Source organism: Rhinolophus hipposideros (assembly GCF_964194185.1).
Source record: "Rhinolophus hipposideros genome assembly, chromosome: 20".
NCBI lineage: Eukaryota > Metazoa > Chordata > Mammalia > Chiroptera > Rhinolophidae > Rhinolophus > Rhinolophus hipposideros.
In genome coordinates this window covers 9,990,727-10,005,193 of record NC_138066.1, presented here as the reverse complement: position 1 = coordinate 10,005,193, position 14,467 = coordinate 9,990,727, and the positions used below count along the sequence as shown (strand labels likewise).

Below are 14,467 nucleotides of genomic sequence, written 5' to 3'. Positions count from 1 at the left end.
GTAGGAAATTGGAGCCTGTAGTACACTGTGAGAACACACAATAAAACATAATAGCAAGAGAACACACGCTTAAATATAACAGCAAGTTACGCTAATTTTGAGAGAAAAACGTCATTTGAGAACATGTTACGTCAGTTTCCACCAGGTCTTGGTTTGGGGCCGAGAGGCAGACCTAGCACCTGTTTGTAATTCATCAGAGGGAAGACTAGTGAGACACCTACCAGGAGGTCCTCATAAAACCAAGGAATATCCCAAGAAGATCTTTTACGAGTTTACAGGGTACACAGATCACGAGAAAAACTCTGGTCTGGCAGCGGTGGGATTCGAACCCACGCCTCCGGAGAGACTGGAGCCTAAATCCAGCGCCTTAGACCGCTCGGCCACGCTACCTGCGTGGAAGAGTGCTGTCTCTGTGGCCCTCCTAAGAGACTAAAGAAGAAAAGCAAGCTACAGATGTTTGTGTTAAATTAACTGGTCTTTGGAAATCATCACTATTGAGACTCAGGACCGCGGAGCAGCGGATGGCAAAGCAAACAGACCAAAGGTAACAGAGACACACAGAAATTTACAACAAAACAAGTTTATTTTGATGGGTGGGCCCACATTTGGGAGTGGGGTGCTCCTGGGCTGGAAGCATCTCCCAAGCGGGCAGCCGGAGCTCTGTACTCGCCCTCTCGCTCATATTCTGTTGCTCTCTCTCCCTGTTTCTTCCACCCATGCGCGCCTGCACCTACCACCTGGCTCACCTGCTTTGCGCCTGTAGCTACCTCTCCCAGGCAGGCCTCTGAGGTCCAAACCAAACACTCTTGGCATCCCCCACCCAATTCCCTCACACTCCTGCCCTCCACTGCCTCTTTCCCATTCTAGTACCCGTAAGCTGTTAGACGCCGCCGCCCGCTAGGTGGCTCTGTGGCGCAATGGATAGCGCATTGGACTTCTAGTGATCAGAGAGCGATTCAAAGGTTGTGGGTTCGAATCCCACCAGAGTCGATTTTATTTAAACCTTTTCGTTCCCTTTCGTTTCAGGATTCCATCCCTTCTCCCCCTACCTATCTCTGTTTTCCACCTGTTTTTAGTTCCAACCTCAGTCTCCTCTCAGCTCTCTTCTTTACTTACCTGTCTGCCCCGGGGCTGGAGCCAAGGAGAGCAGGACTGGGGGGGGCAGGAGACAGAAGGGGAGGGAAAGTGGGCGTGGACGCCGAGATAAAGGCAGGCCCCTGGCTCGGGGACACACCGGGATTTAATAACCACTTTATTCCATGCACTAGGGACTCGAGAAGGAGCTGGGCCGGGGGCAGAGAGGGTACAATCCTAGACGCAAAGGTGGGGGAGGGGCAGGGAAAAGGGACAGGAACCAGGGAAATATATATTTATATAGATACTCTAATATAAACCACATCTCACCCGCGCGCTGCGCCCGCGCGCCCCGCCGCCCTCCCCAACACCTCCTCTCCCGGATGCCCGGGTCCCTCTGCTGCCCTCGGGCTGGAGTCTCTACCCTAACCCCAGCCTCCGCCCCCACCCCCCAAAGCTTAGGGCCAAGGTCTCCAGAAAGCGGGCGGCGGGGGCGGCGGGGCCTTGGGCGCCCCGTCTTGTCTGTGAGGCGGCGCTGGTGGCGGCAGCAGTCCGATGAGGGGCGCCGGCTCGCCAGAATCCCCGGCGCGGGGAGAACAAGGGGACGGGGACCAGGCGCAGCGCGGGCTAGGGGGGCCCTGGTGCATTGGGGGGCGCTGGTGCTGCGCGGGGCCAGGCGCCGGGGCGGCGGGGTCCAGCGGTGGGCGCGACGCTTGGTGCCTCAGATCTACCGGTTCCGGCCGGGGCGGCTTCGGGCGCAGGTAGCCGTGCAGCGCGGAGAAGAGCTGGGCACGGGCGGCAGGGCTGGCGTCGTGCGCGAAGGCCGCCAGGCGAAGTAGGCACTCGCGAAAGCCGGACAAGTAGCAGCTGGCGAGCGCCTCGGCGTCCTGGGCTGGGGACCGGGGGACCCCTGGAGCCGCCGAGGCGGGTGCGGCCGGCGGGAGGACCGGAGGGCAAGGCAGGGGCCCAGCGGGGGTAAGGGAAGGGGTGGGGCGCATAGATATCAAGGCCCGACAGGCGCACAGACAGAGACAGGAAGCCAGGTGGACGGACAGTGGGAGAAAATGAGGGAGACAGAGACAGACACGCGCGGGTGTTATTAACCTGGCCTCGGAGCAGAGCCTGCCACTCCCCAAGCCCACCGTCCTCGGCAGGGTCCGCCCCATCTACCCCGGCCCGAGCCTCGGTGAATCCCCCCTCCCTCCCTCGGCTGCCCCACCCCCGCGCTGTACCCGGGGCCTCCACCCGGCTTCGCTCCCTCAAGTAGCCCACGGCGAACTCCAGTATCTCTGCTTTCTCCAGCTTCGGGTTCCGGAGGTTCTACAGACAGGAGGGGAGGGCGCAAAGACAGAGAGGGGTGGGGAGAGAGGGGGGAAGTGGCAGGGGGAAGAAGGGAGAGGGGATGCGGGAGCTGGGGGTGCCCCCGGATCGCGTTTGCGCGCTGACCACAGAGCGCGCTACCAGAAGCCGAGTGGAGATGACCTAGGATGGTCCTCGCCCACCCTGAGACGAAACTGTCCAATCCCAGGGGATGAAACGAACCCCGCAGTGTGAGCAGAGGATTTGAAATAGCAAACCCAGTGAGTGAAATTAACCACCATGCTGGCTGTTCTGGGGGTGGGGGGGGAAGGATTTGCAAACCCAGAGGTTGATACTGACCCACCCTGGGAGTGAAATTTACAGAGCCGGGTGTGAAACTTACAGACCCGAGGGGTGGCCACGAAGATCGCGTTCTGAGAGCAAAAGGGGGTCTGGGATGGGATTCCAAGGGCGGGACTCAGGTCAGGATGCCTTGGGGCCAGGGTCGCCAACGCAGCATATGTCCCCACCCAAGTGGGAAGCCCTAGGACGCGAGGAGGGGATATTTGAGGGTCCGGGGATGGCAGAAGGACTGACCTGGTCCCGGGTCCGCTCCAGTAGCAGCAGCCTCAGCTCTTCCAGGCTGCGGTTGATGCGGTCCCGGCGCCGCTTCTCCACAAGCGGCTTCAGCATCTGCGACCAGCAGGAAAGGAAGAGCGGGCCGACCGGACCAAGACTCAGCGCGGCCGCGCGGGCACCTGGATGCCGCCGCTGGGATAGTCCCGCCTCCACGCCTTCCCCCAAGACCGCTGAGAGCCTCGGGCCGGGCCCGTTGGATCCCTCTCCGCTCCCGCTCCCAATGCCCCTAGGGTCAGTTTCTGTAGCTCGCCTCCTCTCTCTCCCGGGTCTTCTGCAGTCTCCTCTCTGTCTTGTCCTCCCTCCTCCCCTCTCTGTGTCTCTCCTCCTCTTTTCTCTCTACGTCTCCGTCTCGTGCAGTCTCTCTCTGTCTCAGTGGGGAACTTTGGGGGCCCTCTTTGCGCCCAGACACGTGGGCCGCAAGGTGCCGGGCTCAGAGTTGGCGGCCCTGAGTGTAGAAACGGAGATACCCAGCGCGACCGCGCCTCCTCTTCTCCCTCTAACCCGTCTAAGCCTTCACGGTTTTCAAATGGTTCTAAAATCTTCCACCCGATCTCGGGCCCCTGGAACCAGCGCCCATTGGGCCAGCCCGCGTGGAGCAAGTGCGTATCTCCGCTCTTTGTTTCCACCCTCCTCCTTTAGCTCTGTGCTGCTCTTGCTTATTTCACTCAAACTCCAGCCCCCTCCCAAACCCTTCAGGCCGCAAGGTGCCAACTCCCGTTACCTAAACCCCAGACCTCTGCTTCTGCTGCCCACGCAGGTCCTGCTCTGACCCTGTCCCCTTCTTCATTCTTTGCAGCTTCCTCTCCAGCTCCTGGCTCCTTGGGTTCCCCGAGCAACTCTCCCCCTTTCAGCCCAGCGTCTCCAGCCTCTTCCCTGACCCACAGTCTCAGAGAGGTGGTCTCCTGACAGGACCAGGGACCTCTGCTCCCTCTTCTCCCGCCTCTCACCTTGGGGCCGTCCCTATTCTCGGCTCGATCCCGGGTGACCATCGCTCCTCCGGACCCTACTGTGGAACGAGCCTCTGCTCACGTTGCGCCTTATATCTCTCAGGTTCCGGGGTGAGTGGGGGGAGAGGCCCCGGACCCGCCCCGTTAGGCACCGAGATCCCGCCCGGCGGGACCCTGGGCACGAGGCTCCCGGGAAGGGGAGGAGCGCAAGGGGGAGGGGAGGGAATGGAACTGACCTGGGAGTGTGGGAAATGAGGGGTCAGTGCAGCACCAGCTGGTTTAAGGACCATAAGGCTGTATAATGAGGTAGGACCCAGCTGAAGGGAGGAGGTTATTAGGGGGAGAGGGAGTTTGAGTGATTTGCGGACAGACTCCGGAGTAAAGTTCAGAATTCCCCCCAGAACTGCAGCTTTTTTTGTGAGGTCACTGTACCCTCACAGACCATACAATAAAAGTTAGCACCTCACAGCCCCCAAGCTGGATCTTATACATCCTCCCCCAAAAATCTCACCTCCTGCCTGAGATAGGGAACGACCTGCGTGTGCGAGGTGGATTCGTCTTATTCAACTGGGGCTCTGTCTGGAGGTGGCAGAGAAGCTCTGTTCGACCTAAGGCAATCATATTAAATTCCCCCAAAAGGGGAAGGGACTCGGTCCACTCTAGGGACCGGAGGAGCATTGATCACCCGCTCTCCTGAGCCCTGGCTACTACTGGTCTGGACTTGGACCGTTTATACTAAGATTCGCAGTGGAGGCCCAGCTCATCCCTGCAGGACCTAGTGAGACAATGACGTGTTATCAAGTAGCTATCACCGAATCGGAGCAAAGTAGGTGCTCTGGGAAACGATCATCCCGAGGGATGGCTGGACTGGGGCAGGGGAACCTCAAAGAAGCGGAAGCAAAGCTTTGAAGCACGGGTAGGAGGTGGAGAGAGCTTTCCACTTACTACAAGTGTTTGATTCAAAATGACAGAAGACTCAGGCGTATGACTGCCAGGACACCTGACACAAGTGTGCTCTCTCTGCTTGCTCCCAGGGACCCTCCGTGACTGTAGGGGAGCAGGGAGCAGGCAGTTTTCTCAAAGGATCAAAAAGGGATCAACACCCACCTCAAACTAAGATCATGACCCTCTGTAGAATGATACATGAACACTCGGAGACTTCAGGACAAAATGCCTGAGAAGATAAAATCAGAGATTTAAAGGGACAGCAAGAGTGCCATGGACAAGAAGTAAAGACAAAGTTGCAGACCGAGTCGGAAGATAGGTGCGGAGTCGGAGACGGATGGGCCTGGCTCCTCCCAGCCCTTCCAATACCTCGCCACACTTTGTTTTTGTTGTCATTGTTGTTGTTGTTGTGCACGGAGCCTGCCTTGCCAAGGCCTGAGCCCGAAGGAACACAGATCTTGGGGAGGGCGCTTCCATTTGGGTTCAGGGCCCTCAACACATCCCACCTCCCCCTACCTGTGCCAAATGGGAGCGCAGATGTGTGGCCGCAGCAGCCCCCACTACCCCCGTCCTTGGGAATCTGGACTCAGGCTGAGTTTTTCTCACCTGCACTCGAGGCTTGGGGACTCCGGGCAGTTCGCACCCGGGTGTGGGGCCGCCCCTGGCCATATGGGGCGACTTTATGGCCGTGTGGCCGGATCCTGGCTAGAGGAAGGATGGCCTGATGTTCCACCCACATCGACAATTCAGGCCCACTCCTTCGCCGGGCCGGGACCTACTCGGCACGCCTGGCTACCGCAGCCACAACCTCTTACAAGCTCTAATAGCATCACGGCAGGGACCTCATCGCTTGCATTGGTGGTTCAGTGGTAGAATTCTCGCCTGCCACGCGGGAGGCCCGGGTTCGATTCCCGGCCAATGCAATACGTCCTTTTGCCCCCACCCCTCCTTCCCCAAAGGGAATAAGTCTAATAACCTAAGAAACATCTTCGTTTAACATTTCGGCTAGATATTAGTATTTAACTTTTCATTCTATCGCAAAGTACGAGGCTCTGGATGGAGACCTTGATTCCATACGTCCTCACATGCCCATCCTGCCAACCTGGGGTTCCTGCTGCCTTTCCCACCCCTCCCTCCGCCCCTGGCCCCCCCACCTCCGCAGGCGTGACCCTGAGAAAGGACGAAGCGCTCGGATCCCTGCCCCGGGGGTCCTCTCAGCCCTCCGCGGGGGAGGAGCGAGGTCTTCCCGCCCCACGCGCCTGAATTCCCTTGCTCTTCTTTCCATTTCTCCGCCCGTTCTCCGTCTTACCTCCTGTTCTCTCTGAAGAGTGCGTTCTTTTTGCTAGCCCAGGGGTATCGGCCTTTTTTGTCTCACGGTCTTTCTACGTCTGCTTTCCTCTTGGCTTCTATCTCTGTATCTTTCACGGTTTTTCCAGGGATCTTAGCAACTTCCGCGCTGGGCTCTCTGCTGTCTGTTGCTGGTGTTTAGTTGTCCCTGCATCTCTGACTCGGGGTCTCTCCGGCCTCTCGGTCTCTCGCGGTCTCCGGGTCTCTGAGGTCTCTCGCGGTCTCTCGGGTCTCTGTTGCCTCCCGGCATTCTGAGCTCCCACGCTCCTGCCATCCCATGGGAAGCTCACTCACACCTCCAGGTTCCTGCCACTTCTCCGCCCGCCCCTTCCCGGCCGCTTTGATCCCGCACGCGTCGGGCCTGCGGGTGGCCAGGCGCACCCGCCAGCTGCTGCGGCCACTTGTGAGCGGGGGGCGGAGGTGGCGGAGGGCCTCCAGTCGCCACTCTAGTTTCCGCTGCCTTCCGGCGAGCTCCGCCTCTCCCCGCGCCCTTCCTCCTGGCACTGTGGCTGCTGCCTAGGCTTCTGCCCGCCCGGGTCTCAGGGTCGCTGAGTCTGGGTCTAGGCCTTGTCTACTTCGATCTATCTCGGTCACTCTCTCTGGACCTCGCCCTGGGTCTGTGTCTCTGCTTCTGGTTTCTTTCTGTCTCCTATCTCTTTCAGCCTGTTTCACCTGGGCTAGGGTTTGGGCCTTTCTGGTTTGTGACAATGACTGGGAATGCTCTCTTCTCAACTCTAAAGCAGGACAGTGACTCCCAGAAGAAGAATGTACAACAAATCTGGGCATCTGTATGTCTGTGTGCACAGCCGCTGTATTTCTTCACTCCGCGGATAATTACCGAGTGTCTCCTGTGTGCTTAGCTTGGTTAGGATTTGAGGTACATTGGGCCTGGGCCCTCCTGAAGCTTACATCATAGTAGACAGGGGAGACACAAAATAGCTAAGAAAGCAGGAAATAATGTAAGTTCAGATGGATACAAAGCTGGGGGTGGGGCAAGGAACAACCAGGCATGGCCATAACTTGAGAGTGAAGTGCTACTTTATTCTGGGTGGTCAAACAGCCTCTATCAGGGGATGAAATGCAGCCCAGCAAAGCCAGCCATGAGTCCAGGCAAAAAGAACAGCAAGTGTAAAGGCTCTGAGGCAGGAACAGGTTTTGCTGGTAGGAGCTAGAGCAAGAGGGCCAATGTCCCTTAGGGAGAATTTGGAGTGTGGCAGAGATATAAACAGAGAGTCAGGCATGCTCCATCACACAGGTCCTTGGAGGCTCTGGAAGGAGTTTGGATTTTAGCCTAAGTGCAATGGGAAGCCAGTGGAAGGTTTTAATAGGAAAGGTATATTCACTGACCTATGTTTTAAAAGATCACTGTAGAGGCTGTGTGGAGGATGGAAGCAGGGACATCATCTGGAGTCTGGAGCAGTCACCTAGGCAAGACATGATGCTGGCTTATACTGAAGTGGTGGCAATGCAGGTGAACATGAACTCCTAGGTTGTTTGCCTAAGGGACCGGGAAGTTGCTGGTGCCTTTTACTGAGACTGAAAGGGGGAGGGGACAGAAAAGCTTTAGGGAGAGACATCAAACACTAGACTTTAGTCAGGTTAGTTGACATCCCCTTAGACGAACTTTTAGTCAGGTTAGTGGAGATTCCGTTAGACATCCTATCCAGGTAGGCCAGGGATATACAAGTTTGGGGATCAGAGCTGGAGGGTAAATACAGGGGAGTCATTGGAAGATAGATGGTCTTTAATGACATGAGACTGGAGTATCTAGGCAGAGAGTATGGAGAGAGAAGAGGCCTGGGACACGCCAACATTTGAGGTCAAGTTGAGGAGGAAGAATTGTCAAAGGAATCTAGAGTGATCAGAGAAGTAGCAGGAAAGCCAGGGGAGTGGGGTGTCCTGGAAACCCAGGAAGAATGTATGAAGAAGGATAGAGCCATCAGCTCTAACTAAGCTGCTGGGAGGTCAAATAAAGAGAAGAGAGACAAGCAACCATTCAGCTTAGCATCTTGGAAGTCACAGAGGATGTGGCGGGAGAGTGACTGTGTGCAGTCCCACTGAGTGAGCTAAGAATGAAATGTGAAGGCATGCAGACAGCGGCTAGTAGACAGCACCATCAAGTTTTGCTGTGATTGGTGAGCAGAACAATGTGTGGCAAGTAGGAGCACAGGAGATGAGGGTTGCTAAAACAGGTTTGATGCTGATGGGAATAACCAAGACCTGGAAGGTGGGGGAGGGTGGGATGAGATGGGTAGATTCCAGTGCCAGGTAGAGAAATCAGCCTCAGCTAATAAGGAAGCCTGCTCATGCACAGGGAGGTGGGGGAGACAAAGGGCTTGGGTCAGGTGGTGTAGGGGAAGGATGAGGCAAGTTCTCTCAGTTGCTCTCATTTTCTCAAAGAATGAATCAAGCTCATCGCTGGAGGGGAGAGAGCTACGGTGGGAAAACAAACCTTCTAGGCTGGGAGAATAGGATTTCTAGGCAGTTTGAGTCCATTTGAAATGCGGGATCAAACATTTCAAGTTGGGAGGCCAATTCAACCATGAAACTAATGAAGTTTACCTTTCAGGATTCCTCACTTACACAGGCCCCTGGGAGTGTCCTAGCAATGCCTTCACTGGCCCAAATGCTTCTGTAAAATTTGCAAATGTAAGGTAGTTTAACAGTAAATGGTTAAGACTACTGTCACTTTCCACTTGGCTTTCTCTCTGTCACACTTTCCCTCTGGTGTGGGGCGGATGTGGGCATTTTGGGGGATCCAGTTATAGAGAAGGTGATTTGAACAGACATAAGATTTATGGTTTTGAGGGATATGTTAATATAATATGATTCCCAGTCACTCCACAGATAGTTAAGTTAGCTCAGGCGTCCTGGTATAGGAATGACTTCCAGGAATACCTCTATCACCTGTGTTACTCACTAGGCTTCGGGCAAAGCCAGAGGGCACATGTGATATGAATGTGTCTAGTGGCTTTTGTCACTTTAAGTACATAGGTGGTCGAGGAGAAACGAGTTTTGAAATAATATAGAGCCAGTAGCTAGTCTGTGGAAACTATTACAGAGGTGTGCATGCAGTTAATTAATACAAATAAGTTACTCTTCTGGACTTTGTGACATTTGTGGCATTTGTCAGCCTTTTCAATTTGTAAGTTGTGATCTCGTGTTTCACTCTAAATATTACTTTTTGTACCTAATTTTGTATCATTTTCTTTAAAAGCCCTCCTCACTCCAAAAATATGTGTGTGTATTTATATTTATATACTTCATATATAAATATAAATAGAAATGTAAATATAAATAAATATAAATACACACACGTATTTCAGGTCCCCACAACCTGAGACCAGCTGTTGGGGCTGGGTAATTTTCTCCAGTTACGGCTCCTGTGCAGATATTGCTGTGAGGACATCCCCATCCCCAGTGTTTCTAAGGGTATCAGTTGGGGGTCTCCATGTGGTTGGCACACCTGTGTCAGTGTAGGCCTGTGTCCATGTCTGTTTGTGGTTGTGTCTGTGCATGGTGTGTGTCCGAATGTCTGGGCCTCCAGTCTCTTCCAGGCCACGCTCTCAACACTGGGCCAAGTCTGGGCTTGAGTAAGGGGGGCTCGTGTCCCACACGTGCTGGGCCCCTAGGGAGGCAGGGAGCAGGGAAGGAACTGAGACAGCACAGCTGGTCCAGTTGTCTGAGCTTCCCCTCCCCTGCTGGGCTCAATGACTCAGCTCCTCCCTCTTTGTTCTTCAAAGGGAAGGCAGCTTCCTGGGACCCCCTGAGTCCTGGGTAGGGGGAGTGCCGGGAGAGTGAATCCTGGGAGCTTGGGGGTTGGGAAGTAGGAGGACCAAGCTCTTGGGCCAAGGGAAAAATTGGGACAGAAGACCTCTCTATATACCAAAACAAAGCAGACAATACTCCTTGACCTTAAGAGTCATATACTTCTTGTGGGGAAAAGCCAAATGAGTATTATACAAAACTTATTTGTCAGATGGTTATAAGTGCTATGGAAAAAAGTGAAGCAGAGGAGTGGAGAGTGGCAACTGTAATTTTAGATGGTATGATCAGGGAAGGACTCATTGTGAAGGTGAAATGTAAGAGGTAAGGGCTCAAGCTCCAGGGACGCCTAGAGGAAGTACACTCCAGGCTGGCAGAAAGGCCTTGAGGGGCGATGTGCCTGGCTTGTCAGAGGAACAAAGAGCAACAAGGCGGCTCGGGCTTGGCTGGAGTGGAGGTAGCAAGTGCAGGAGTTGTAGGAGGCTAGATTGGAGCCATAAAAGGAAGGACCGTCTAGGCCACTGCAAGAACTTTGTCAGGGCTCATTTCTGAGTGAGATGAAAAGCCACTGGAGGCCTTTTATTCTCTTCATTTTTTTGTTTTGTTTTGCTTTTTGGCCCTTTTACTTTTGCATAATTTCACTTTCAGTAAAGTTACAAGAACTCCTGTATATTCTTTTCCCAAGTCCATTAGTTGTTTGCATTTGCCCATTTGCTTTATCACTTCCCTCCAAATATAATACAAAATATTTGTTTTCTGAACCATTTGGGGGTAAATTGGAAACATCAGGCAGGCCCTTTTGCCCCTAGTTACTCAGTGTGTATTTCCTAAGAACAAGGATATCTGTAGCATAATAGTATGTAATAGTACAATTGTCAATATGAGGATATTAAAATTAAAATGATATTATAATTTAATCCTCAGTCTGTATTCAAATTTCCTCAAGTGTTTCAATGACATTCATTATAGCCTTTTCCCAATCCAGGATCCAATCCAGGATCGCATGTTACATTTAGTTGTTATATTTCTTCAGTCTCATTTAATCTGGAAGAATCATTTTTTTTAAAGCATTTAAAGAGTATTATTTTAATCAGATGTTTTTCTTCAAACAATGATAAATCATTTACTTTAGAACCTGGAGGTTTCAGTGGAATATTGGTTAGCAAGTAACTTTGGAACATGTGAAGATATTCTATAAACTTAGATCTAAGTAAAATAACAAAACAGGGTGCTTTGGATAGTTTGGAAGGGAGATGGTGGAGGGGGCAAAGCAGCTGCTGTGAAGAGTAGAGATTAGTATTATTTGACTCCCAGTATGGCAGAGACTGGTCATGTGTGAACTGACCATGCTTTCTAGAATGTCCAAGTTCTGGAAATGGGTCCATAGTCTCATATCTTCCCAGCCTTCCATTGTGTTTTCATTTGTTCATCTCATTTGATTTGCCATTTTTCTATTCCTTCACACCAGCTTTTGCCCTTGTTGAAAACGTCACTTGTGATCCTTTAATTTTCTTTTTCCAGATGGCTTCTACTTCGTTTTCCTAGACTTTTGTCTAGTTGGCTTCCCATTTCACACTCCTGGTTCCTACTCCTCAGAGGCAACTTGACAGCTCATAGTTGTGTGTTCTGCCATTTACATTTATACTTCATACTTCTGAGTAACATACATGTACGTATACTTGATCTCTTTTCCCACACTTTAGACACTTTCTACTGGCTTTCTATTCTGTTCTTCCAGACCTCTGTTCACAGATGTTTTTATTTCTTCCTCATTCTTACAGTTCTATTATTATAATTTTTAGTTAAATGAATATTTAGTGTTTATATAATTATGATAAGGTAAATATTTTTGCATTTGAGTTGCCTTCATTGTGTAATTTTATTTTTCCTATAGTTAATAATTGCTTTATTTTTTGGTTTGCTTAATTTCTATAGTGTATACTAATTCTTTTATCCAAACTCAATTTAAACTTTCAAGTGTGAGAAAACAAGTCACATAATCCATCAATTTCAGGTTAAAAAAATTTTTTTTTACCAGTCTTCCTTCTGGAGCACACTTACTGCTCCAGCCTAGGCTGGTTTCTCCTTCTCTTTGCTACAAAGCTCCTGGGGAGAATTTCCTTCATATCTTTTTTTGTGTTAGACTCTAAGTTTCTGGTAACTCACGTGAGTTCTCTGTTTTGGTGTAGGACAATCTCTAGTTTACTCTGAGAAGGAATGATGGGTATTTCTTTTTTAATATTGTATGTCTGAAAAATGTCTTTACCTAATTTAATTGATAGTTTGGTTATCAAATTTTAATCTGGGAGAATTTTTGTCGTCCTTGATCTTCACAGTTTTGAAGAGTTTGGGGTATTTTGTAGAATGTCCTTCAGTTTGTTTTGTCAGATGTTTCTCCATGGTTAGATGCAAATTATTCAGGTTATGCATTTCTGGTAGGAATGTCACCACAGAAGTGATGTGTCTTTCTCAGTCCATCACATCAGAAGATACATGTCAGTTTGTCCCAATACTGAGATATTAACTTTAATCACATGGTTAAAATGGTGTTCGCTGGGATTCTCCACTGTAAAGTTATTACTTCCCCTTATTAGTAATTAATATGTAATTTATGGGAAGATATTTTGAGATTCTTTAGTACCTCATCAAAAGTTTACCCACTAGTTTAGTGTCCATTGATGATTTCTAACTCTAACACTCCTTCTATATTTATTAGTTGGCTGTTTGCTATAAAAAGAGCTTTCACTTTTCCTCCCATTTATTTATATGATATGAACTTTAGATTCTTACTTGATTCAATGAGTTATATATAATCCACCACAATCATTATTTATTTTAATGCTCAGATTGTCCCAGATTTAGTCAATTTGGCTACAGCCCCTAGCTGCTCTGTCTTTTTGATATATATCCAATATTCTTTGAGCACCTCTTTACTTTCTGGTGCAACAAAATGTTTCAAGATCATCTTGTAATTCCCCACCTGCAACCCCTGAATTGACCTTTTTTTTCCAAGGAGCCCTGGTTCATTTTAGTAGAGAATGATATTTAGTAACCAATATTTGGGCAATTGGTGTGCTGATCATGACTTGTGTATGATTCCTTCTAGGCTCTCTCAGTGGGCAGAGTTGGAAGTATATGCATGTGTATGCATTGTGTATGTGTATACATTTATTTCTATACCTATGCATGTTGAAAACCAGAAATTCATATTGATATCCCATTGGAAGAAAAGAGGAATGACAGAATCTTATTTTTTAAAGGATCACTTTGTCCAATGTGTTCATAGTAGACTGTAAGGGAACAGGGAACAAGAACAGAAGCAAGGAAATTATTTAGGGGCTATTGCAGTAATCTGGGTGAAAGATGAAGGTGGCTTGGACCTGGGTGTAGTGGTAGAGCAGTGACAAGCAGTCAAGTATTTTACATATTTTAAATAATTGCTGATTGATTCAATGTGCAGGGTGTGAGAGAAGAATTAGAGATTATTTTAAGATTTTTAGTTTGATCAACTGAAGAAATGGAATTTCCTTCCATTAACTCAGATGGAAAGACTAGCAGGTTTTGGGGAGACAACCAGGAGTTTGGTTTGGACATATTAAGATTGATTGCCAAGTGGAAATGATACATAGGCAATAGGATATATGCATCTGTAATTCAGGGAAGAATTCTGGAGCTGGAGATGAAAGGTTTGGATGTATTAAGAATATATTACTAGTTGATATGTAAAGCCCTGAGACTGGAGATCGCTAAAGGAGTGAGTACACATAGAGAAGTTGGAAAACTGAGCCTTGAGAATACTCCAACATTTAGAGATCTAGAAGATGATCAGTTAGCAAATGAGTCTGTGAATGAACTGCTAATGTCCTGGAAGGAATATTAAAAGAGTGTGGTGTCCTAGAAGACAAGGAAGAGAGTGTTTCTTTTTTTTTTCTTTTTTTTCTTCACTGAATCATCCCATATGTTTTATTTTTTATTTTATTTTATTTTTTTAAATGTATTAGTTTCAGGTGTACAAGACGAGAGTGTTTCTAAGAGGGGAGAGTAGACATCTGTGCTGCTGCACCTAAGTAGTGATCAATGGATTTAGCAAGGTAATGGTCACTTGGTAACCTTAACAAGAGCAGCTTTGATGAATAGGGGGGAGGCACCTGATTACATAGGGTTCAAAGGAGAATGGGAAGACGGAATTGCAGACAGTGAGCACAACTTGTTTTGCAGAAAAGAAGAACAGAGACATAGAATGGTAGCTGGAGGGAGTCATGGGGTCAAGATAGCTTTTGTTGTCTTGCTTGTTCTAAATTGAATACATTTCAGTATGTTTATAGGCTGGTAGGAATAATCTAGTTAGAGGGAAATTTTGATGATATGGTAAAGAGAGCAATGTCCTTGAGCCCTTATGGGCCAGATGCATTGGAGAATAAGTGTAGGGGTTGGCCTTCGCTGGAAGGGTT

At 49.7% G+C, this 14,467-nt stretch overlaps 1 protein-coding gene across 2 annotated transcripts; it reads right to left on the bottom strand.

The window, feature by feature from the left end:
- Positions 1-567: 567 nt before the first annotated feature.
- On the bottom strand, positions 568-6,709 carry HES7 (hes family bHLH transcription factor 7). Of its 2 annotated transcripts, XM_081028175.1 has the most exons (5): positions 6,214-6,709; positions 5,067-5,133; positions 2,971-3,066; positions 2,307-2,394; positions 568-1,984 (listed from the first exon to the last, which is right to left on the bottom strand). In XM_081028175.1, exons 3-5 carry the CDS (start codon positions 3,064-3,066, stop codon positions 1,533-1,535), a joined length of 636 nt encoding a protein of 211 aa, XP_080884301.1. In that variant the 5' UTR covers positions 5,067-5,133; positions 6,214-6,709; the 3' UTR covers positions 568-1,532. The 2 variants fall into 2 exon arrangements, with proteins under 2 accessions (XP_080884301.1, XP_080884302.1); XM_081028176.1 differs by lacking the exons at positions 5,067-5,133; positions 6,214-6,709 and having other exon boundaries at positions 2,971-3,072.
- Positions 6,710-14,467: the final 7,758 nt, after the last annotated feature.